The sequence below is a fragment of the Belonocnema kinseyi genome, chromosome 6, assembly GCF_010883055.1.
Source record: "Belonocnema kinseyi isolate 2016_QV_RU_SX_M_011 chromosome 6, B_treatae_v1, whole genome shotgun sequence".
Classification (NCBI taxonomy): Eukaryota; Metazoa; Arthropoda; class Insecta; order Hymenoptera; family Cynipidae; genus Belonocnema; species Belonocnema kinseyi.
Genome location: NC_046662.1, coordinates 6,124,588 through 6,151,413, shown reverse-complemented (window position 1 = coordinate 6,151,413; position 26,826 = coordinate 6,124,588). Strand labels below are relative to the sequence as shown.

General features: G+C 22.5%; 1 protein-coding gene across 1 annotated transcript; it reads right to left on the bottom strand.

The window, feature by feature from the left end:
* Positions 1-1,148: 1,148 nt before the first annotated feature.
* Positions 1,149-26,826, bottom strand: LOC117174529 (small glutamine-rich tetratricopeptide repeat-containing protein alpha-like). Its single transcript, XM_033363730.1, has 4 exons — positions 26,589-26,826; positions 19,920-20,270; positions 10,355-10,825; positions 1,149-1,796 (listed from the first exon to the last, which is right to left on the bottom strand). Exons 2-4 carry the CDS (start codon positions 20,237-20,239, stop codon positions 1,685-1,687), a joined length of 903 nt encoding a protein of 300 aa, XP_033219621.1. The 5' UTR covers positions 20,240-20,270; positions 26,589-26,826; the 3' UTR covers positions 1,149-1,684.

Genomic DNA, 26,826 nt, shown 5'->3' with positions numbered 1-26,826 from the left:
TATTAAAAGATTCCAAGAAATTTATAAAAGGTTTTAAAAATTTAAGGGCAATCAAACAATGTTAAATTTCAAGAAATGGACAAAATTTTAAGTATTTTAGGGTGGTTTAAAAGATTCCAAGGAATTTATAAAAGATTTAAGAAATATAAAGGGATTTTGAAAAATTTCTGATTACAAGAATTTGGAGGAATTTCGAGAATATTAAGGGTATTTAAAAATATTTTAGGGGATTTCCAATAGTTTGTAAGAGTTTTAAGGAATTTCAATAATTTTAGGATATTTTAAAGGGGTTTTAAAAGATTAAAAGGAATTTTCAGTAGATTTTATAAATTGTAATAGTTTAAAGAAATGGTAAAGGAGCCAAGGAACCAAAGAGATTATTATTAAAATTATTATTATCAGATTTCAAGAAATTGAAAGAATTCCAGAAATTTTAAGGTGCGTAAAAAGATTTCAAAGAATTTATAAAAGATTTAAAAAATATGAAGGGATTATGAAAATTTTCGATTTCAAGAATTTTAAGGAATTTCGAAAATTTTAGGGTTTTCTACACGATTTCAAGGAATTAATAACAACATTTTAAAAATTGGGAGAGATTTTAAGCATTTTAGATTTCAAGAATTTTAAGGGTGTTTAAAAAGATTTTATGAATTTTAATGCAAATAATTTATAACTAATTAAAAAAATATAAATGGATATCGAAAAAGTTATATTTCAAGAATTTTAAATCAACTAATAACCTTTGATTTCCACCCAATAAATAATTGAATAATTATATATAAAAATAAAAATAAATATAATGCTTACAATAAACATTTAATATATCCCATAAAAAATAAGAATTTCTCTGCGCGAATAACAGTTTCGTAAAATTATGCACACAAGAAAACTGAATAAAAAAAAGAGTGCGATAATAATTTTCGCAATTTACTTTCATCTCGTTAGTTCCCACTATTTCCTCGCGATGACCGCAATGACTCACAACTGGAATTGCATCGCCTAGAGGCAATGATTCAGAGCCTATAGTTCAAAACAACATTTATAAATTAAATTCTACATAATCCTATCGTATCTAAAATCGAATAAAGAAAATTCCAATCTCGCAAAGAACCTTTAAATACCAGCTGGAAAGAAAAAATCCAAGTGAATAAATTTGTAAAATTTATTAATCAACAACTGGAAAGAAAGACTGCAATTGAGTTCAGCTTCAAGTTCGTCTCGTTCCAAAACCAAGCTTAATACGTAAAAAAATCGAATCTTCCTTAAAAATAAATCAGACAAAAACCGGAAAAGCTGAGAGTCGTTTATTTACAAAGCGAAGACTTTCTGCTCATCAAAAATAAAAAATAAAAAATAAAGGAGAAGCGGCAATAAAAACTAGAGTAGAGGCAATTATTCGGGAGTAATAGATGAACGATTTAACAAGCACGAAAGTAATGAACAACTAATTTTGATTCTATTTTGAGCAACACCAATGCGAAATTCATTTAGCAAACTAATTGATATTGCTCCTATTCTAGTTTTGGTAGACTTTTTTTTTCTCTTAAAAACGGATACTACTCTCCACAGTTCAAACAGTTTCGTATTTGTGAAGATTCACAGGAAAGGATTGGATTTATTGTAGAAATGCGTGGTTTTTCTAAAACCTGATACCCTTTTTTTTTTCATTTTCGAATCGAAATTTTTAGTTTGGTTGAGGTGGGTCGGGATCGTTCGGATTTCCACCCATTTGACGCCTCAATTCTTCTATCAGATCGGGATTGGCTGTTTCCATTTGTTGAGCCAGCTGTTGGCCTCTGAAAAAAGAAAAATAAGAAAAACTTGAAGCAAATTGATCTATATTATATTGAAAAGCTTTTAATTCATAGTTTTTTTTTGTAGAACTATTTTATTGTCAAGAGAATAAATGACTTTTTAAGCAAATAGTTCATTTTTGGAACAAAAAGATGAATTTTCATTCAAGATGATACTTTTAAGATTGTTTTTTTAATCAAAAATACAAATTTTTAACAAAATATTAAATTTTTAGCAAAAGAGATGAATTTTCAACTGAAAAGATTAATATTTAACAAAAAATTCAATTTTTAATCAAATAGTTCAACTTTCAAACAGTTGAATTTTAGAATAAAAAAGATGAAAACTCAACGTAAAATTTAATAGTTTATATTTGATCAAAACGAGATTTTAATTTTAAATCAAAACTGGGTTAAATTTAAATAATAAAAGCGAACTTTTAACAGAACAGTTAAAATCAAACAAAAAAAAAAAAAAAACAGGCTAAGTTTCTACCAAAAGTTTGCCCTCTTTACCAAAAGAGATGAATTTTTAACCAAGATTATATTTTATACACAAATACGACTTTTTCACAAACTATTTTTTAACAAAAAAGATGAATTTTCAACTGAAAAGATGAATATTTAACAAAAAATTCCATTTTCAAACAAGTAGTGGATTTTTACAATAAAAAAAATAAAATCTTAACGTAAAATTTAATATTTTATATTTAAACCAAACGAAATTTTTATTTAAAATTAAAACTGGCTTGAATTCAACTAATAAAAGCAAATTTTTAACAAAATAGTTAAAATCAGACAAAAAAACTAAACAAAATATTAATTTTTTACCAAAAGTTTTCCCTCTTTAAAAAAGAGATGAATTTTTAACCAAGATTATTTTTTATAAAGAAATACGAATTTTTCCACAAACTATTTTTAAACAAAAGAGATGAATTTTCAACTGAAAAGATTAATATTTAATAAAAAAATTCCATTTTCAAATAAGTAGTGGAATTTTACAATAAAAAAGATAAAATCTCAAAGTAAAATTAAATAATTTATATTTAAACCAAACGAAATTTAGATTTTAAATCAAAACTAAGTTGAATTCAACAAATAAAAACGAATTTTTAACAAAATAGTTAAAATCACAACAACAAAATTACAGATTAATTTTCTACCAAACGTTTGCCTTCTTTAGCAAAAGAGATGAATTTTTAACCAAGATTATTTTTTATAAAAAAATACGAATTTCTCAGAAACTATTTTTAAACAAAAGAGATGAATTTTCAACTGAAAAGACTAATATTTACTTAAAAATTTCCAAAATATTTCAACTTTCAAACAGTTTAATTTTACAATAAAAAAAGATAAAATCTTAACGTAAAATTTAATATTTTATATTTAAACCAAACGAAATTTTTATTTAAAATTAAAACTGGCTTGAATTCAACTAGTAAAAGAAAATTTTTAACAAAATAGTTAAAATCACACACACACAAGAAAAACATATTATGTATGTATGTATGTATGTATGTATGTATGTATGTATAAGAAAAACATATTAATTTTCTACCAAACATTTGCCTTCTTTATCAAAAGAGATGAATTTTTAACCAAAATTATTTTTTATAAAAATTACAAATTTTTCAGAAAATATTTTTTAACAAAAGAGATGAATTTTCAACTGAAAAGATTAATATTTAACAAAAAATTATATTTTTAACAAAGTAGTTCAACTTTCAATGAAGGAGTTGAATTTTACACAAAAAAATCAAGACTGGGTTGAACTCAACTAATAAAAGCTCATTTTTAACAAAATAATTACAATCACACAAAAAAATTAATTTTTGCTCCTTATTAAATTATTATTATAATTTTATATATAATATAAATATAAATATATATAATAATTTATAATTATAAATTAATTAAGTTGGCCCTCTTTACCAAAAGAGATGAATTTTTCACCAAAAACATGAATTTTTAACCAAGAAGATTATTTCCTATCACCAGATTATGAATTTTAATCCAAATATATAAATTTTCAACTGGAAAGGATGATCTTTAACAAAAAATTCAATTTTTCACAAAATAGTTCAACTTTCAACCAAGGAGACGAATTTTACACACAAAAATATAAAATATCTACGAAAAATGTAATGGTTTATATTTTAACTATAAAAAATTTTTATTTTAAATAAAAACTGGGCTGAATTCAACCATAAAAATATGGTTTTTTAACAAATCAGTTCAAGTTTAAACCAAATATTTAAATTTTACACCAAAAAAGATGAATCTTCAACAAAAAATAAAAAATTTCAAGTAAAAATAGGTTAAGTTTCTACCAACCAAGTCACATTTTTAACAAAACATATGAAGTTTTAACTAAAAAAAATATTTTTTTCAACCATAATATATTAAAATTTTCAGTTAAAAAAATAAAGATGTTCATTTTATAGTCATTCAAAAACCGGACTTAATTCAACCAACGAAGAGAATTTTTTAACAAAATACATGAATTATCAACTAAAAAAAAAAAAAAAAACATTTTTAACCAAACAGGAAAATTCCAATTTCAAGAAAATAGTTAAGTTTCATCCAAAGAGATGAATTTTTTATGAAAATTATGGCTCTTCAATTTAAAAAAATGATTTTTTAAATAAGTAGTTCAATTTTTAAACAAAAAAAAAAATCATTTTGGATCGAAACCGTGTATAAATCAGGCAAAAAATATTTCTAACTAAATAGTCGAATTTTTAACCAAAAATACGAATTTTCAACAAAAATATTAATTTTCATCTAAGAATATTAAATTTCTACAGAAAAGTCAAATTTTTAACAAAATATATGAATTTTCAACTACGCAGGGAAAATAATCAATTTCGAGTGAAAAAAATGATTTTGAAGTAATTCAATTTTCAACCAAAAAGATTTTCATTTTAAATCAAAATTGGTTTGAATTAAATCAAAAACGCGAATTTTTAACGAAATAGGTGAATTTTCAACCGAACTTTTGCATTTTTAACCGAAAAGATAAATTTTTAACCGAAAAGATAAATTGTTAACTAAAAAGATGAATTTTCAACTACAAAGTAGTTCAACTTTCAAAAAAGTAGTTGCATTTTACCCAAAAAAATATGAAAAATCAACGAAAAATTAGATTTTTTGTGTTTGTACTACACGAGACTATAATTTTAAATCAAAACTGGATTGAATTCAACCACAAGAAATGAATTTTTAACAAAATAGTTCGATTCTCAAAAGAAAAAAGAGTAAGTTTCCATAACGCTTGCATTTTTTACCAGGGATGAATTTTTAACTAAAAAGATAAATAAATTTTCAAATGAAAACATTGATCTTCAAAAAAAAAACATCCATTTTTAACAAAGGAGTTCAATTTTAAACCAAATAGTTGAATGTCACACAAAAAAGATGAAATTTAACTAAAATAATAATTTTTAAGTAAAAGTAGGTAAAGTTTCTACTAAACAAGTGAAATTTTTAACAAAATATATGCATTTTTAACTAAAAAAGATACTTTGTCAACCATAGTTAATTTTCATAATTTTCAAGAAAGAAAAATTTCACCAAGATAGTAATTTTTTATACCAGAGAAACGTATTTTTATCTAAGATAGATCAATTTTCAACAAAAAGAATTATTTTCATCTAAGAATATTAAGTTTCTACAAAAAAGTTAAATTTTTAACAAAATATATGAATTTTCAACTACACAGGGAAAGTTAAAATTTTAAGTGAAAAAAAAATTATTATGAAGTAATTCAATTTTCAACCAAAAAGATTTTCATTTTAAATAAAAATTGGTATGAATTCAATCAAAAACGCGAATTTTTAACGAAATAGGTGAATTTTCAACCAAACTATTGCATTTTTAACCAAAAAGATGAATTTTTAACCGAAAAGATGAATTTTCAACCAAAAACATTAATTTTTCACAAAAAAGGCAAATATTCAACAAAATATATGAATTTTCAACTAAAAAATAATCAATTTTCAACCAAACACAAAAAAATGAAATTATCCGTAAAAAAATTAATTTTCAACAAAATAGTTTATTTTTCATCAAAAAGATGAACTTTCAACTAAAATGATGAGTCTTCAATAAATAAAAAAAGAATTTTTAAAGTATAAAAAAGAAATTCATAATGAAAACTGTAATATTTGATGTTTCAATCAAAAAAGTTGATCTTTTAACATGATTATTGAATCTTCAGCAAAATAATAAAATTTCTAACAAAAAAAAGATGAATTCTGAAACCAAAAAGACAAATTTTTTACAAAACAATTTACTTTCAACAAAAAAAGCTAGTCTTTAACCAAAAAATTGAATTTGCAAGTAAAAAAAGTCTTTTCTACGAAAGAGTGGAATTTTCAACCGGAAAATATGAATTTTCAACTAAATAGTTAAATTTTATACCAAAAAATTTAATTTTCAAGCAAAAAAAAAATGTTGAACCAAATAGTTCAATTTTCAAGCAAGTAGTTGAATTTCCAGTCAAACAGATGAATTCTAAACAAAAAAATGTGATAGTTCATCTTTCAACCAAAAAAATCGATTTCAAATAAAGATAGATGAAAAAATAGATGAATTGTCAAACCAAAAAGACAAATTTTCTACAAAACCATTGAGCAATTCGAAAATATTAAGTTCCCATACAAAAAGACGAAAAAGTTCATTTTCGAACAAGAAAGACGAATTTTTAACCAAAGAGCAGAATGTTTAGGCAAGAAGAATTAATTTAAAAGAAAAAGATAATTTTCTACAAAAAAATCGGGATTTCAATAAAATACGTGCACTTTCAACGAAATAGTGGAATTTTCAATAAAAAAAAGATAAATTTACAACCAAGTAGTTGAATTTGAACTAAAAAAACAAAACAATTGTTAACCAAAATTGAAAGTCAAATTTTTAATTAAAAAAATTAGATTTCAACCAAACTGATGAATTTTTAACTAAAATGATTTTCCATTCAATAATAATAATAATATTCAACCAAAGCAAACAAATCATTTAAAAAAAAAATAGTTACAATTTTTAACAAAGTGGGGAATTTTTAACTCAAAAGGATGAACCTTTAACTGAAACTGTTGAATTTTAAACAAAAAAGATCAAATTTTTAACTAAAATGATAAATTTGAGACTAAAATAATTGAAATTTCAAATGAGATGATAAATTTGTATAAAAAAATACGAATTTTCAACTCAAAAGGATGATTTATCAAACAAAAATTCAATAGTTAAATTTTCAGTTAAAGAAATTGATGTTTAACCAGAGATGAATTTTTAACTGAAATTAATGAACATTAAATTGAAATAATTAGATTTTACGTTGAAAATAATAATGAGTTAAATTATATACAATTTTTTTTTAAAATCTTGAAACATCTTCATTTTAAACAAAAAATTATGTATATATAAGTAAAATACTTGAATTTTTAACCAAATAGATGAACTTTTAAAAGTTTTTACAAACAACTAATTTTCAAAAAAGTAGTTACATTTTTTAATAACATAGTGAATTTTTAACTCGAAAAGATGAAAATTTTACTAAAACTAAAATGATAAATTTTAGAGTAAAATAATTGAATTTTCAAACAAGATGATAAACTTGTACAAAAAAATACGAATTTTCAACTGAAAAGGATCATTTTTCAAATAAAAATTCAATAGTTAAATTTCCAGTTAAAGAAACTGATGTTTAACCAAAGAAATGCATTTTTAATTAAAATTATTGAACATTAAATTGGAATAGTTCGATTTTACGTTAAAAAATAATAATATTGAGTTAAATTATATACATATATAGAATTATTCTTATTTAAAATAGTGTAAAATCTTGAAGCATGTTCATTTTTTAATATAAAATTATGAATATGTGAGTAAAATACTTCAATTTTTAAACAAATAGATGAAATTTTAAAAGTTAGAAGTTTTAAAAAGTTTTTACAAACAACTAATTTTCAAAAAAATATTTACATTTTTTTAACAGAGTATTGAATTTTTAACTCGAAAAGATGAATCTTTAACTAAAACTAAATGATACATTTTTTACTAGAATAATTGAATTTTCAAACAAGAAGATAAATTTGTAACTAAAAATTATGCAATATTCAACTAAAATAGTTAAATTTTCAGTTAACAACTGAATTTTTAACAACAAAAATGTTTCACAAAATACCTTATTTTTCAACCAAAAAGATTAATTTACAACAAAAATTAATTTTTAACAAAAAAGTTTAACCTTCAAACAAGTAATTAAATTTTTATTCCAAAAAAAAGGAATTCTGAACAAAAAAATGTAGTAGAAAAACAGTTTAATTCAACTGAAAAAGATGACTTTTTAACACGAGTTGAATTTTTAACTAAGAAATAGTTTTTAGCCAAGAGAGAAAAAATTGCAAGCAAACTGTTGAATTTTCAACAAAACACAGGAATTTTCCAGCAGATACTTGAATTTTCAACTAAAAATGAACGATTTTCAACCAAAACTAAAATACTTAAATTTTCAGTTAAAAACGTAATTTTCAAGAAAAAAATAAAACGAATTTTCAAAATAAAAAAGTTGAAATTTAAAAAAAGAAGCGCTAAAGCTAAAAAAAATTCCACTTGAGGTAATAAAAACTGAGCTGCAAATGAAAGCACTTAAAGTGAAACTGTTAAATTTTGCACTTTTAAAATTGAAATTTAAAAGTTCTTAATTCAAAAAATGTAATCAAATTTTTAAGCTAGAAACATTAAATATTGACAAAATGGAAAAAATGTTAACTGAGCACTTCTTAAATTAGAAATTCAATTATTTTCTTTTTGAATAGTTTAAATATCCTTGGAAAGCTTCAAAATTTTACTTTAAAATCTCGAGAAATCTAGAAGCTGTTTTAAATTTATTTTAAATTTAAAATTATTTTGTAATTTTTTTCAGAACTTTTAAATATCTGTCAAAATTAATCGATTTTTTTCTACAATTTTCTGAAAATCCTAAAAATTTCTTGATTCAAGAATTGTGAAAGGCTTCAAAAGAATAAAACCATTTTCTTAAGATTCCTGGGAAAATTGAAAATAAGTTTTTTATTTTTGAAAATTTATTTTAAGAGAATATTTCAAAAGAATTCAAAAGATTGAAAAAATGGTCGAAAATGAATCTGAAAGATTTTAAGGAAGTAATTTTAATTTTTCAGGATTTTTAAAAGAAATTTGAGGAAAAATTCAAATAATTTTTAAAGATGTTTAGAAGTTTTGAAAAAATTTCGAAAATAATATAAAATTTGAAAAATATATAATAACATGTAGATTTTAAAACTATTTTAAATTAAAAAAAATTAACTTCGAATTTAGGAAGGGTTCAGTCAATAAATAAAATGTAATCGCTCAATTGTAAATGTTTCTAGCTTAAAATTGCCTCAAATGATTTGCAGGTCAGTTTTTATTACTTCAACTAGAAGTGTAAAAAATTTTTGCCAACCAGGAAAGATTTTAAATAAAAAAATTAGATTCTTTTCAAGAATTGTGAAAGGCTTCAAAAGAATAAAAACATTTTCTGAAGATTCCTGGGAAAATTAAAAATAATTTTTCATTTGAACAAATTATTTTAAGAGAATATTTAAAAAGTTTTTCAAAGATTTAAACGAAATTTTCAAAAAAGATTCTAGAAGATTTGAAGAAAACTTTCTAAAATTTTCATGATAATTTTTAATCTTTTTAAAACTCCTAAATATCTCTTAAAATTACTCAAATTTTTGTATACAAATGTTCAATTGTAAATTATAAATTAAAATTTAAAAATTGCACTTACAAATTAAGCATTTTTCAAATACAAAAATGAAAATTGTAACGTTCAAAGTTTAAAGGCTCTTCGAAATTTTAACAATTCCAGGTTTTCTATGTCAAACAATTCAGTTAAAGATTCTTTACTTTTAAATATTTGGTTTCAATTTACATGCATTGAATAAAAATTCAAATATTGCTAAATATTCAATAATTAATCTTTTTTTTTTAGTTCAAAATTTCAAATTGAGTGGGTTAAAAATGGAATATTTTAGACTGAAACAATATTTTAAATTCACTTTTTATTACTTAAAGCAAAGATAAATTAAAAAAATGATTTATTAATTAAATAAAAATGTTATCCAAAATTTTCACAATTAAAGACTTTTATTTTTTATTTGTTCACGTTTTTAAGAAAGCATTGAAAGATTCTTTAAATTAAAAATGTAAGCTTAATAATAAAAGTTTTAAAGGGAAAATTTTTAAAGTAAAAAAATGTTGAATTACGTATTGTAAGTTAAATAATAGCATAATTAAAAAACATAAAAATTCAACTAATTATTTAAAAACTGTAAAAAATTTCCCGGTCACTTTTATAAATGAAGAATCATTGCTATTCAATTTCATATTGCAATTTAAAAAAGAAAATTAAGTACACTCTCGAAAAATTCCCCGAATTTTACAGGTTTTTTTTTTCAGATAAATAAAAAATCCCTGAAAATTCCAGCTTTATCAGGCTTTCCAGGTGGGATCGACACCCTAAATAATGATAAATTTTGTCGAAAAATACTTACGCTTCAATGAGAGCTTCGATACGATCGCCTTGCTCGTTATTTCCACTCATCAAATTGCTCATCACATTTTGCATTTGCGGATCCGTGAGCATTTGCCGAGCCATTTGCATGAGAGCCGGATTACTAATAATCGAGCTGAGATCCATATTTGGAAAACCAGCAGCCCCACCCAAACCCAACGAACCGACGCCTTGCTGCGCTATTTTTTCCTCCGCCAATTGCAAATTATTTTTATAACTCTCGTTGTCCGGCTCGACATCAAGAGCTTTTTTATAGCACTCCTTAGCTTCTTTGTGCTTCTGCAAACTCGAGTAGGCCAATCCCATTCGACCGTAGGCTTTGCTGTATTGCGGATCGATCGATAAAGCCGTTTGACAGTCTTTTATCACCTGATCGAAATTCCCCATTTTGCTGTGAACCGCGGCTCGGTTACAGTAAAAAACTGCATTGCGCCCGTCCAATTTTATCGCTCTGTAAAAGAGAAGACACTTGTTTGAGGATCTGGGTGTCCGTTTTAATCAAAGAAAAAAATTCCCGGTTTTTCTCCAGTTTGAAAACATTTTTCACGGCCAATAAAATTTACACGTGAAAAATAGATTTTTGAAAATCCTGCAAATTAAAAAAAAAAATCTTTCATAATTTTTCAAAGTCTTAAGAAAACTTTTTATTCTTTGGAAGCGTTTAACAATTCTTTAAAAAAATTCTAAATTTTTGTTTGAAATCTGCAAAAATCTACATTTTATTTCAAATTCGGTTGTAAGTATTTGAAATTATTTCAAGTTCTAAATTTAATTCGAATTTTTTTTAAACTTCTAAATATCTCTTAAAATTACTCTAATATTTTTACAAATAATAAGTGTTCTATTGTTATCTATAAATTCAAATTCAATTTTTTTTAAATTTTCAGGATTTTCTAAAAGTTATTTAAAAAATTCAATTTATTTTGAAATATATTTAAAAGTTCTGGAAAAAATTCAAAAATGATTTCGAATTTGGAAAAATTTTAAACAACATCTAGATTTTTCAAGATTTTGAAATAAAATTGTAAATGTTTTGAAGAATGCCTAGCCTATTTAAAATAAAAATAATTTGACTTCCAATTACAGAAATGTTAAGTTAAAAAAATTATTTTCCAATTTTTAATATGTTTAGCTTAAACTTACATAAAATAATATAATTTTGAAAAGTTTTAGAGTTCATTGCTTGATTTGTCAATTGAACAATTTTTAATGAAATGCAGATAAACTGCAAAATGTAGAATTTAACATTTTTTTAAATTAATGGGTTCAAAGATTCATAGGGTGGCCATTTTAATCGAAGAAAAAAATGCCCGGTAATTTCCTGGTTTTTTCCCAGCCAATGAAAATTTAAAAATTAAACTATATTCTAAACATTTTTCCATATAAAGTAATAAACAATAAACAACAAATTAAAGCATTCAAAGTGAAACACTTGAATTCCAAACTATAAAAAACTCAAATGCTCAAAAATTTATTCGTACCAAATGGAAGGTAGTAACACTTTTTAATTAAACAATGTTAAAGCAAATGCAAATAAACTGCAAAATTTAGAACTTTGATCAATTATAGAGTTCAAAGATTTAGATTAAGTTCCAAAAATATTAATCCACGTTAACATTTTCAATAGTCTCAATTAAAGAATCAAGCAATGAACTTTAAAAAATTTCAAAATTATATTATTTTAAGTAATTTTAAGCTAAACACATTTAAAATTGAAAAATAATTTTTTTAAATTAAAAGTTCTTAAATTAGAAGTTAAATTTTGTTTTAAAATCTTGAAAAATCTAGATGTTCTTTAAAATTTTTCCAAATTCGAAATCATTTTTGAATCTTTTTCAGAACTTTTAAATATATTTCAAAATGAATTAAATTTTTTCTATAACTTTTAGAAAATCCTGAAAATTAAAAAAAATTGAATTTGAATTTATAGATAACAATAGAACACTTATTATTTGTAAAAATATTAGAGTAATTTTAAGAGATATTTAGAAGTTTAAAAAAAATTCGAATTAAATTTAGAACTTGAAATAATTTCAAATACTTACAACCGAATTTGAAATAAAATGTAGATTTGTGCAGATTTCAAACAAAAATTTAGAATTTTTTAAAGAATTGTTAAACACTTCCAAAGAATAAAATTTTTTCTTAAGATTCTTAGGAAAATTGAAAATGATTTTTCACTTTGAAAAATTATGGAAGATTTTGAGGATTTTTTTTTAATATGCAGGATTTTCAAAAATTGTAGGACAATTTAGATTAATTTTAAAATATATTTAGAAGTTCTAAAAAAAATTCTAACACACTTTGTTTAAATTACTTGAAATAATTTCAAGTTTTTAATTAATTTCGAATCTTTTCAAAACTTCTAAATATTTTTTAAAATTACTCAAATTTTGTCTACAAATAATAAGTGTTTAATTGTTATTTATGCGTCAAAATTTAACAATTTCACTTATAAATTAAACACTTTTTAAATAAAACAATTAAAATTGTAACGCTGAAATGTTCAAAGTTCTTTGAAAATCTAAAGATTTAAAGTTTTCTATGTAAAACAATTCAAATTTAAATTATTTTCTTTTAAACATTTGGTTTCAATTTACTCGTCTTAAATGAACAGTGAAATAGTGCTAAATATAAAATATTTACTCTTTTTCTACATTTAGAAATTTCAAATTAAATGGGATAAAAAATAAATAATTTAGACTCACGATATTTTAAATTTAATAAAAACTTTTAATTGTGAGTATATTATTATGGATTTATTTTTAAGTTGAAAATAGTAAAACGCATGTTTGCATTTTTTAATGGCTAAAAAAATTATTAGAAATAACATATTAATAAATTTATTTATTAAGTTTAATATAAAAAATAATATGAAAAAAAGACCTGGAACTCTGAATTAAAAATATATTATTGATAAATCATGACAATTTTTATCTATTATTCAATTATCATCTAGAATTGTTTGGTCAAATTAATTATTGTTCAGATTTCTATACTTAGAGGACAGATGCATTTTAGAAATAATTTATTTATTTATATTTACTTTTGATAAAATGAAACTGTTTTTTATCAAAAATTTGCAACTTTCAATGCTTTTAATTTTTAATTGTTTAAATCTTGAACTGCATTTTAATTATTTAAAAGCGGTTAAAATCGAACTTGTGCAGATTTTTCTTCTGAAAATTCGTAAAATTCCCGGTTTCCCAGTCCGGCGGCAATCCTGTTTTTTATTAAAAAATCTTCGATTTTAAAAACTTCTGATTTGTTAAGCCTTTAAAACTGCATTTTAAAATTCTCTAAATTAAAATATATGCTTAAAAATTAAAAATCTAAAATAGATAATTTTTAAACTGAAAAATTTTCGAATTAAGCATTCTACACTGAATGATGTAATAACTTATAAAAATCACAATTTGAAAAATCATTTAAAAAAACGGGTGAAATCAAAGTTGGACAACATTTTTATTCTAAAATTTTGTAAAATTCCCGGTCAAAAAATAAATTCACTGTCATTTCCCGGTTTTCCCCGGTCTTTGTCAATGCTCTAAATTAAAAAATCAATGAACTTTAAGTTTTTTATATTATATTATTTTAAACAATTTTAAGCTAAAAACGTTCAAAATTGAAAAATTAAAATTTTTGAACAGAATGCTTCTTAAATTATAAGTTAAATTATTCTCATTTTTAACAGTTTAAACATGCTTGAAAATATTTAAAATTGTATTTCAAAATCTTGAGAAATTTATAAGTTGTTTTAATTTATTTAAATTTAAAATTATTTTTGAAATTGTTTAGAACTTCTAAATGTCGTTTGAAATGAATCGAATTTTTCCTACAATTTTTAGAAAATCCTGCAAATTTAAAAACAATTTTTTAAAATCTTCCAAAATTATTTGTAACAATTTTAGAAATCTTTTTAAATCTTTTTGAATATTCTCTTGAAAGAAATTTCCAAAATGAAAAATTATTTTCAACTTTTCTAAGAATCTTAAGAAAATGTTTTTATTCTTTTGAAGCCTTTCACAATTCTTAAAGTTTCTGATTTTTTTTTAAATCTGCAAAATTCGACATTTTGTTTTAAATCATCTAAAATCCTTAAAAATCTTTAAAAATGTTAAATTTTTTTTTCAAAATCTTGAAACATCTTCATTTCCAACCAAAATTATGAATATTTAACTGAAATACTCGAATGTTTAACCAAAACAAATTAATTTTTAAAAGTTTTTACAAGTTTTTAAAACTCGCCCTGCAAAAGAGAAGAAATTAATTTCAGATTGGTCGTTTTGATCACAGAAAAAATTCCACATTATTTCCCGGTTCAAAAACATTTTTCACGGTCAGTAAGACGAAAAAATTCGAATTCTAAATCTAAAAATTTCTCCATTTAAAGTAATAAAAATTGAGTTGAAAATCATTTCTAAACAATTTTAAGCAAAAAACATGAAAAATTGAACGTTTACATTTTTTTAGAAAATGAACAATTTTTAACAAAAAGTTGAATGATTTTTATTTTAAATAGTTAAAAAATCCTTAAAAATCTTCAGTAAAATTTAAAGATTCATATTCAGTTCCAAAAATATAAATCCACATTATAATTTTCAATGCTCTAAATTCAAGAATCAATCAATGAATTAAAATTTTTTTCAAAATTATATTATTTAAAGCAATTTTAGTTGAAAAAATTTAAACATCTACATGTTTTTTTTAACAATTTCTGAAATTTAAAAATATTTAAAAATTTTTTCAAAACTTTTAAACATCCTTTAAAATGATTCGAATTTTTCCTAAGATTTCTATAAAAAATTCTGCCAAATAAACAAAGTTTTCTTCAAATCTTCAACATTCATTTTTGATTATTATAAATTCATTTTGATTTTTTTTTAACTTCTAAATATCTCTTCAACTTATTCCATTTTTTGGGACGACTGAAAAATCCCGAAAAATAAAATTCCCGACACAGTAAAATTCCCGAATAATCAAATTCGCGAATAATAAAATTGCCGAAAAATAATAATACCGATTTGAAAAAATCCCAAATAATAAAATACACGAATAATAAAATTACCGAAAAATAAAAATACCGAATTGGAAAATTGCCGAAAAATAAAATTCGCCAATAATAAAATTGCTGAAAAATAAAAATACCAAATTGGAAAATTCCCAAATAATAAAATTTCAGAATTATAAAATTCGCGAATTGGAATATTCCCGAATAATGAAATTTACGGCAGTTTAAAATATTATCGAATTGGAAAATTCCCGAAAAATAAAATTCCCGACAGAAAATTGCCGATTTATAAAATATCTGAATTGTAAAATTCCCGAATTTTAACAATTAGAATTTTTTATAAATATATTTTATTGATTACAAATACAACAATAAGATATAAGTTTCAAACATTATTTTTAACATTTAAAATTTCGAAGCTTATTTTTTGATTTAAAAATAGCAATAATTTTAAATAAAATATTTCTAGGTAACGCATGTTTTTTTATGTTCACAGTATTTGAAAAAATACAAAAAGCGTTCGCAAAAATAAAATTTAAAATTAATATATATATATATATATTTCGAGTCTGAAAAACGTTACAAGGTACGTAAAAAATTTAACGAGAATTTTTTTCCAAGCGCACGTTTTCAAAAATAAGGTAGGCGATACAAACATTATTACTATTTTAAATTCAAGAAATAAGCTTCGAAATTTTAAATGTTAAAAATAATTTTTAAAACTAATGTCTTATTGTTGTATTTGTAATCAATAAAATATATTTATCAAAAATTCTAATTGTTAAAATTCGGGAATTTTTCAATTCGAATATTTTATAAATCGGCAATTTTCTGTCGCGAATTTTATCATTCGGGAATTTTCCAATTCGGTGATATTATAAACTGTCGGGAATTTTCCAATTCGGTATTTTTATTTTTCGGCAATTTTATTATTCGCGAATTTGATTAATCGAGAATTTTCTAATTCGGGAATTTTACAGTGTCGGGAATTTTATTTTTCGGGATTTTTCAGTCATCCCCATTTTTTCTAAGAATAATAGTTTTCCAATTGTTATTTATACATAGAAATTCAACACTTTGACTTACAAATGAAATTTGATTAAATGGAAAAATTAAAATTGAAACGTTCAAAGTTTATTTTTTAATATTTAGTTATAATGACTGATTTTAAATGAACAATCAGATATTTATAAATATTAAGTAATTATTATTTTTCTTAGTTAAAAAATTTCAAATTGAATGGTCTGAAAATAGAATATTTTAGACAGAAATAATATTTTTAATTTAATAAAATCCTTTAGTTATAAATATATTATTTTGAAGTTATGTTAAAGTTGAAAATAGTTTATAAAGTTTCAATCGGGCGTTTACAATTGGCTAACTAATAAGACTTTCCAATTGAAACATTTTAATTTTCAACATTAGAATCTGGGAATTCTAAAATTGTGAACTGATTCCCAATCGTCTTTTAAATTCAATTGTTATTTATTTTTTAAATCTTAAAGTACAGTTCGATTATAACAAAAACTCATGATCAATTTATATTCACAGTTTATCAACGAAATATATTTTTTATGCAAAATCTTTGATTTTAAACACTTCTAATTTACTAGTGTTTAAATTTTTTAAACTGAATTCATAAATTATTTAAATTAAAATGTACGTTTAAAAATTAGGATCTAAAATGGAAAATTTTTTAAGTGGAAGACGAATTTTAAATACAAAAAAAAAGCGAACTTTCAACAACACAGTTAAATTTTTTGGTTACAATTATGAATCTTCAACAAAACCAAAAAATTAATTTTCAATCAAAAAGGATGACCTTATGATACATTGTTGAATTTTCAACTAAATCATACAATTAAAAAAGGCATTTTTAACTGGGTAGTTTCACTTTAGATTATATGTAATTATACATTATAAATGATAAATTTAAAAATTCAAAATATTTGCATTTTTATCAAAATAAGATTAAAATTCTACGGAGATCTGAATTATTAAGCGTAAAATATGATATTTTTAACAAAACAGTCGAATTTTCAGCAAAAAAGTTAAGTTTCAACAAAATAGTTGGATTCTTAAATAAGAAATTTAATTTTCTGTTGTTATAGATTATTATTTTCTCTTATTATTTATTCGTAGTTTTGGCTCAAAAACTGATCAATTTGGAAGAAAATTTAACTACTTGGCTGAAAATGTACGTATTTTAGTTTTTTGCTTTAAGACTCATAATTTTAGTTAAAAATTCGTTCTTTTAACTGAAAATTGATCTATTTTATCGAAAACTCAAATTATTCGTTTTTAATTTACTTTTTTTAAAATGGATATTCATATTTTCGAGTTAAAAATTTAAATCTTTGGTTGAAAATTTGACTTTTTTGGTAGAAAATAAATTTTTTGGATTAGAAATACCACAGTTTGTTTAAAAATTCATGTTTATCGGTAAAATCCATCTGTTTTTTTTAAATTTTTTATTTATTTCTTTCATTTTTGAAATATAAACTATTACACTTTTCGTTAAAAGTTCAACTACTCAGTCAAAAGTGGACCTACTTCCTTAAAAAAATTTTTTTTTTCAAGATTCATAATTCTAGTTAAAAATCGTTTTATTTTTCGTTAAAAAGTCGTTCTTTTAACTGAAAGTTTAATTTTTGTAGCGAAAATTCGACTTATTCATTCAAAATTAACTTTTTTGGTAGAATCTTAGAATTTTCGAGTTGAAAATTTAACTGTCTTGTAAAAAATTCGTATTTATGGCTCGAAAATTCAACAATTTAGTTGAAAATTTAACTACTTTTTTTTTAAATTTGCCTTTTTTGGTAGAAAATAAATTTTTTAGATTAGAAATACTGTTTGTTTGAAAATTCATGTTTGTCGGTAAAATCCATCTGTTTTTTAATTTTTAATTAAATTCTTTTTTTGTTGAAATATAAACTATTACATTTTCGTTAAAATTTTAACTTCTTGGTTAAAAGTTGACCTACTTACTTCAAAATTATTTCTTTTTTAGTTTAAGATTCTTAATTTTCGTTAAAAAATCGTTTTTTTTCTCGTTAAAAATTCGTTCTTTTAACTGAAAGTTTAATTTTTGTACTGAAAATTCCACTTATTCATTGAAAACTAAACAATCGGTAGAAATTTTAATTACTTGGTTGAAAATTTGCATTTTTTGCATTATAAATGCTACTGTTTGTTTGAAAACTGATGTTTGTCGGTAAAATCCATCTGTTTTTTAAATTTTAAATTATTTTTTGTTAAAATTTAAACTATTACATTTTTTTTGTAAAAAATTTAACTCCTTGGTCAAAAGTCGACCTACTTCCTTGACAATTAATTTTTTTAGTTCAAGATTCTTAATTTCCGTTAAAAAAATCGTGTTTATTGTTGTTAAAAATTCGTTTTTTTAACTGAAAATTCAATTTTTGTAGTGAAAATTCCACTTATTCATTGAAAACTAAACAATTCAGTAGAAATTTTAATTACTTGGTTGAACATTTGCATTTTTTGCATTATAAATGCTAATGTTAGTTTGAAAACTGATATTTGTAGGTAAAATCCATCTGTTTTTTTCATTTTAAATTATTTTTGTTAAGATTTATACTACATTTTTTTGTTAAAAATTTAACTCATTGGTCAAAAGTTGATCTACTTCCTTGAAAATGAACTTTTTTAGTTCAAGAATCTTAATTTTCGTTAAAAAAATCGTGTTTATTGTTGTTAAAAATTCGTTTTTTAAACTGAAAATTTAATTCTTTTAGTAGAAAATAAATTTTTTGCATTATAAATTCTACTATTACATTTTTCGTTAGGAATTCGACTCTTTGGATAAAAACTGCATTAATGCTTCCTTGGAATTTAATTTTTTTGGTTCAAGATTCATAATTGTAGTAGAAAATTCGTTTTTTTTTTCTGTTTCTGGTTTTTCTGTTGTCAAAAATGTATCTACTTTGCAAGAATATTCGTCTTTTTGGCTTGAAAATTCAACAATTTCAACAATTGTTAGAAACGAAGAAAAATATAAAATAAAAATGATTAAAAATAAATAAAAAATTATTCTTTGTGATTGAAAATTTAATTACTTGTCTAAAAATTTATATATATTGTTGAAATTTGGTCTTTTCTCGTAGAAAAAGAATCTTCTTCTTTGAAAATTAAACTATCTGATAAAAAATGTATGTACTTTGTTGAGAATTGATCCTTTTTAGTAAAAAATTAATCTTCTATGTTAAAAATGCATCTTTTGGGTTAAAAATTTAATACTTAAGATGGCGGGTATATTATGTTAGCCAAATAGCAAAAGAGTTCAAAAATATTTTTCAAGGAAAATTAAATAAATAGTAGCAATATCGGAAAAATTGTGCGAAAATAGTTTCTTGAATGCCATTTTTTTCTCGAAATAGTATCAAAATCGTATAAAAATATGGGAAGATTTTAGGGGAGGAGTAAAGGTTTTAAGGGTGAAACCATCGATAAAAGACAGAGCATTGAAATACATAATGGTTTAATTAAAAAAATAAGCAAATGGAAAACTCACTGTGTGTAATTGTTTAGTGCCTCGTATAATTTGTCGGCTTTCACCAGAGCATTTCCTTCATTTTTGAGCCTCTCGGCTTCTGACTTTTGCTCTGGAGTCGCTTCCGGTCCTAAATCTGGTTTCGAGTTTTCCATGACGGATTTATAAACTGTCGTCAGATTGAAATTCACAGGCGCATCGGCTGCCTGCACGCTGTAGGCACTTTCCAAACATTGGATGGCAACTTCGAGACTCTCGCGAGAATCGGCAGTCAATCCTCCATCCTCTAATTGTTGAGTCAGAAATTGAACTATCGACGCCACCAAGCCTTTTACCTCCATACTCTGGTTTTTTTTCTTTCAATTTCTGGAACTGAGGATCATTTTTTCAGGACCACTAGGGATAATATGATCCGAATTCACTCAAGAAAATTTGAAAAAGTCTTACTCAAAAAATAAGTTCAACTATCATCCAAAAAGTACAATTAAAAATTTAGTATTTGACACTTCAATGATATATTTTTTTATTTTTAATAAAAAACAGTCGAATTCAACAACAACAAAAAAAGATTCAAAAGAAAATAGTTTAATTTTTTACCAAAAACGACTATGACAATTTTAACAAGATTTTTTTTTTTACAAAACGAAAAAGTTCATTTTCAACCAAATAGTTGATTTTCGAACAAAATAGTTGAAATATTATAAAAATGAATTCGCAACTGAAAAAATAATAGTAGTAAACTTTTTAATCAAAATAGAATTTTCAACAGAATATTTAAATTCTTGTCGAAAACAGATATATTGTCAACAATATAGTATCATTTAAAACAAATGAAGATTGTTAAGTCAAGAAAGAAAAAGAAAGAAAACCAAATTGTTGAATTTTCAAGTTAGAAAGTTATAATTTTCTAAAAAAGAATTTAATTTTTCAACAGAATATCTTAATTTAAGACATAAAATTCAATTTCAGCCAAATAGTAACTTTTTATCAAAATTGTTGAAATTTTGTACAAAATATTAAAAATTTTTACTAAAAAAGACGAATTTTGCAACAGATTTTTAACCAAAAACTATATTTTTTAACCAAAAAGATTAATTTTCGTCCAAGAAAATGAATTTTTGACTAACAAGATGATTTTTTATAAAAAAATATGAATCTTTAATTGAAAAGTTCAATTTTTAACAAAATATATAAAAATTGAACAAAGCAGATCAATTTTCTACTAAAATAGTTTATTTTTAGACTAAAAGGATGACTTTTCAACAAAATTGTTAAAGTAACGGGCAAATTAATTAAATTTTTAACCAAACAAAATAAATTTGCAATTCAAAAACAAACAAAGATTGTTCAGTCAAGAAAGAAAGCCAGATCGTCGAAATTTTTAAGTCAAAAAGACAATTTTGGTATAAAATGGTTGAATTTTCAATTACATTTTACATTTTTAATCGGAAATTATGATTTTAAAACTAAAAACTTCATTTTCAACCAATATAGTTCAAATATCAAACCAAAAGGATAACTTTTTATCAAAATTGTTGAATTTTTGTACAAAATATTAATGTTTTCTACTAAAAAAGACGAACTTTCAACAGATTTTTAAACAAAAAGATTAATTTTCGTCTAAGAAAATGAATTTTTAAGTCAGAAGATGATTTTTATGAAATATTGTAAATTTTCAACTGAAAAGTCTAACCCAAAAGTATGATTTTTAAAACAAAAAAGTTCATTTTTAAAATAAAATGTTAACCCAAAAGGATGATTTTTTATGAAAAATTGTTCAATTTTTTCACAAAATAGTACAATTTTCTACTAAAAAAGACAAATTTTCAATAGAAGATTTGAATTCTCATCGAAAACCGATTAATTTTCAACCAAACGGTTACAGTTTTTACCAAAAGAAATGAATTTTTAACCAAACAATTTATTTTTCAACCAAAAATATTAATTTTCGTTCAAAAAAATCATTTTTGAACGATGAAGATGATTTTTTATAAAAAAAAAATATGAATTTTAAACTGAAAAGTTAAATTTTTTACAAAAAATTCAATTTTTAACAAAATTTATAAAAATTGAACAGAGTAGATCAATTTTTAACTAAACTAGTTCATTTTTAGACCCAAAGGATGACTTTTTAAGAAAATTATTGAAGTTATGGACAAATAAATTAAAATTTTAACCAAACAAGATAAATTCACAATTTAAAATAGAATAGTAGATTTATCAATAAAAAAAGACAAATTTTTAACAGAATATTTTGATTCTCATCGAAAATTTACGTATTTTCAACAATAAAGTACAATTTTAAACAAAGAAGGATTATTCAGACAAGGAAGAAAACCAAATTGTTGCATTTTTAATCCAAAAATACCATTTTTCTACAAAATGATTGAATTTTCAGGTTAGAAATACAAATGTTCTGAAAAATAGTTGAACTTTTAACCTGAACATCTAAATTTAATCCAAAAACTTCAATTTCACCCAAATAGTTGATTTCCAAAAAAATTAGTTCAAATATAAAGCCAAAAGAATAACTTTTCATCAAAATTGCTGAATTTTTGTACAAAATATTAAAATTTTCTGCTAAAAAAGACAAATTTTCAACAGAGTTTCAACCAAACAGTTTATGTTTTAACCAAAAAGATTAATTTTCGTCAAAGAAAATGAATTTTTAACTAAGAAGATGATTTTTAATAAAAAAAATATGAATTTTCAACTGATAAGTTTAATTTTTACCAAAAAATTCCATTTTGAATTCGCAATTGAAATAGAATAGTAGTTATTATCAACAAAAAAAGACGAATTTTTAACAGAATATTTTAATTCTCATCGAAAACTGGTGCTTTTCAATAATAAAGTACAATTTTAAACAAAGAAAGCTCGTGCAGTCAAGAAAGAAAAAGAAAGAAAACCAAATCGTTCAATTTTCAAGTTAAAAAGACAATTTTTCTACAAAATCGTTGAATTTTATATTTAAAACGACACATTTTCTAAAAAATAATTGCATTTTTAATCCAAAATTATGATTTAAGACGAAAAAGTTCATTTTCATCCAAATTGTTGAATTTTTGTACAAAATATTAAAATTTTCTACTAAAAAATACGAATTTTCAACAGATTTTTAACCAAACAGTTTAATTTTTAACCAAAAAGATTAAATTTCGTCCAAGAAAATTAATTTTAACTACGAAAATGGTTTTTTATAAAAAAATATGAATTTTCAACTTAAAAATTTAATTTTTAACTAAAAAAAAACATTTTAAACCAAATACCTAAGAATTTAACCAAATACATGAATTTTATAGTAAAATAGTTCATTTTAAAACCAAAAAGATGACTTTTCAATCAAATTGTTGAAGTTATAGACAAAATAATTAAATTTTTAACAAAGCAAGATGAATTTGCAATTAAAAACAGAACAGTAAATTTTTCAATAAAAAAACACGATCTTTCAAAGGGATATTTTTATTCTCGTTGAAAACAGATTCATTTTCAACAATAGAGTACAATTTTAGATAATGAAAGATTGTTCAGTCAAGGAAGAAAAATAAAAGAAAACAAATTTTTGAATTTTCAAATCAAAAAGACAATTTTTCTACAAAATGGTTGAATTTTCCGGTTGAAAAGACCCAAATGGATGACTTTTTAAATAAATCATTGCATATTTGGACAAAATTATTAAATTTACAGACAAATATTTTAATCTTTAGCCAAACAAGATGAAATCACAATAAAAATGTAATAGTAGACTTTTCAACCAAAAAATACGAATTTTCTACAGAATATTTGAATTCATATCGGAAACAGATTTATTTTCAACAATGGAGTCGAATTTTAAACAAAACAAGACCGTTAACCAATTTAGTTAAAACTAACGAAAAAAGATGATGAAATTTCTATCAAGATTAATTTTTTAACAAATAAAAAAACCTATTTAAAACGAAATTCTTGAATTTTCAAAAAAAAGAAGATTTTTCAGTCAAGACAAGAAGACAAATATTTAACTCAAACTTACGAATTATCAAGATCAAAATTTTTAAACAAATAGTTGAATCTTCAAACGAAAACATAAATTGTTATCAAACTAGTTCAAATTTCACCCAAAAAGTAGAATTTGTAACCAAAACAGTAATCATTTTCAAAAAAATGTAATAGTTCATATTTCAATCAAAATATCTTTGAATTTTAAATATAAAAAAAAGATGAAACGAATAAAAAATAACGAAATTTCAATAAAATAGTTGAAATATTAACTGAAAAATATGGCTATTTAACCAAACTTTTGAATTTTTAACAAAATATTTGAGTTCTAAAACAAATAAAACTAAATACTACTGAATAATAATAATAATAAATAAGATAAAAAATTTCTAAACAACAAAAATTAATTTTAATCAAAAATAGTTAAATTTATCCAAAAAAGATGAATTTTCAACAAAATGATTGAATTTTCACGCTAAAAAGACAAATTTTTTTATAAAATAGTAAAATTTTTAATCAAGAAATATGATTTTAAAACGAAAAAGTTAATTTTCAATCAAATTGTTGAATTTTCAACCAATATAGTTCAAATCTTAAGCCAAAATCATAACTTTTTAACAAAATTGTTGAATTTTTGAATAAAATGATTAAAACCTCAACCAAATAATAAAATATTCAACAGAAGATTTGAATTATCATCGAAAACAGAGTAATTTTCAACAATAAAGTTGAACTTTTTAACCCAAAAAATTTCTTTAGTCGAGAAGAAAAAAAAGTGCAACCAAATTGTTTAATTTTGAACTCTAAAATATGAATTTAAAACAAAAAAGTTTATTTTTAACCAAAAAGTTAAATTCCCAATCAAAACGTAATAATTTTAATTTAAAAAGGATGACTTTTTACCAAAATTATTGAATTTTTTAACAAAATAATTTAAATCTTCCACCGAAATAATTAAAATTGAATTCTCACCGGAAACAGACTAATTTTTAACAAAAAAATTCATTTTAAACCAAGTACTTATTGAAATTTCAGAAGGCAAAATAGTTGATTTTTTAACTCAAAAGGATGACTTTTAAAAAATAAAATTGGTGAAGTTTTAGAAAATAATTATTCTATTTAAAACTAAAAAAAGACAAAATTTCATCAAAAGATTTGAATTTTTAAAAACAGACTAATTTCCTTCTTGTTTTAAATAAGGTTTAATTTTTAATCCCAAAATAATTGGATTTCAACCCGAAAAGATGACATTTTAAACAAAATTGTTGAATTTTGCGACAAAATAATTAAATTTTCAACAAAGTTATAAAAATTTTCAACTGAACACGAATTTTCAATTAAAAATATTATAAAAGAATTTTAAACCAAAAAATTTTAATTTTAAATTCAAACTAGTTTAATTGAACCAAAAAGACAAGTTTTGAACAGAATATTTAAATTCTGATCATAAACAGACTATTCATCAATAGAATTGAATTTTTAACCCAGAAAGATTTTTCAGATGAGAAAGAAAAAAATATCCAACGAAATTGTTTAATTTTTAACCAATATAGTTAAAATTATAACTCACAAGGATGACTTTTTAACAAAATTGTTGCGTTTTTGGACCAAAAAATTAAACCGAAAACGTTTATTTTTAAACAAATAGTCGAATTTCGAACCAATATAGTTAAAAAATGTAAACAAAAGGATGGCCTTTTAACAAAATTGTTTAACCTTTGAACAAAATAATTAAATTTCCAACTAAAAAAGAGGAAGTTTCAATAGAATATTGGAATTCTCATCGAAAATGATAAAATACAGACAAATTTTCTACAAAACAACGTACTTTTTGACATGAAAATATGAATTTTAAACCAAAAAAGTTTATTTTCAATCAAACAGTTTAATTTTACACCAAAATAGTTTATTTTTTAGAGCAAATAATACGAACTACCAACAGAAGATTAAAATTATCATCTTAAATAAGTTAATTTTCAACAAACTGATTTAATTTTAAAGAAAAAAAGTTTTTTCACTCAAAAAAGAAAAGATTCAACTAAATTGTTGAAATTTCAAGCAAAAAATACCAATTTTTTACAAAATAGTTGAAATTTCAAACAAAAAAGGTTAACTTTTCAATTAAATAGTAGAATTTCCAATAAAAAAATTAGTAAACTAGAAATTGTGCTTAAAACAAAGTTAAATTTCCACGGCACACTTTTTTATTTTGGACTATACGTGTCCAAAATGAAAATTCCTAACCTATACGCAGAATTTAAATCGAATAAAATGAAAAAAGCTCCAAAATGAAAAATTCCATTACACTAACTTTTTTAATTTCCAAAAGGAATTAAAATAACAACAGGTTATTACAAAAACTTGAGAAATTTCAATACATACTAAGAATTTTATATTTTTTGCTAATTCATCGAGACCTAACCAAGAAAAAAAAATAACAAATTTGTAGGCTGATATAGTGTATTACTGTACCGATATAGTCTAATTAACGCAAATTTTGGTTCAATTATCCTTAAAGATCACAGAAAAGGAAAGAGTTAACGACACCTTATGCCAAAAAGAATATAAAAATTTCGAAAATGTTTCCTAAAATTCAATAACAAAGCAGAAAGCATGTGCGATCAATTTCTGACAGACTAAGATCGTTCAGATTTAATTTCCAAAGACTAAATACTAACATTTTAGTTCAAAACAGAGAGACTTTTTACTTACGGGCTTTAAATTCGAAGAAAATTCAATTACTGTTTTTTAGGAGACGAGGCCTGAAAACTGAAATCGGCTAGAATTCAATGGCGACCGCCACGTTTACGTGCTTATTTAAATATTGAATTTTGAAGCGAAAACTAGATTGTCGCCTCAAAGTAATTGGATTTGTAAAAATATGATGCGAGTGAATGCATAATTTCCTTTCGTATATTTCTTATAATCTTTTATTTTTACGTGATTATTT

Excerpts from the sequence above, each read along its gene's own strand:
- LOC117174529 (XM_033363730.1), bottom strand. The coding sequence starts at position 20,239 with ATGGAGGTAAAAGGCTTGGTGGCGTCGATAGTTCAATTTCTGACTCAA. Across the intron at positions 10,826-19,919 it reads GCACTAAACAATTACACACA|AGCGATAAAATTGGACGGGC; the intron begins GTGAGTTTTCCA and ends TCTCTTTTACAG. Across the intron at positions 1,797-10,354 it reads ATCGAAGCTCTCATTGAAGC|AGGCCAACAGCTGGCTCAAC; the intron begins GTAAGTATTTTT and ends TTCTTTTTTCAG.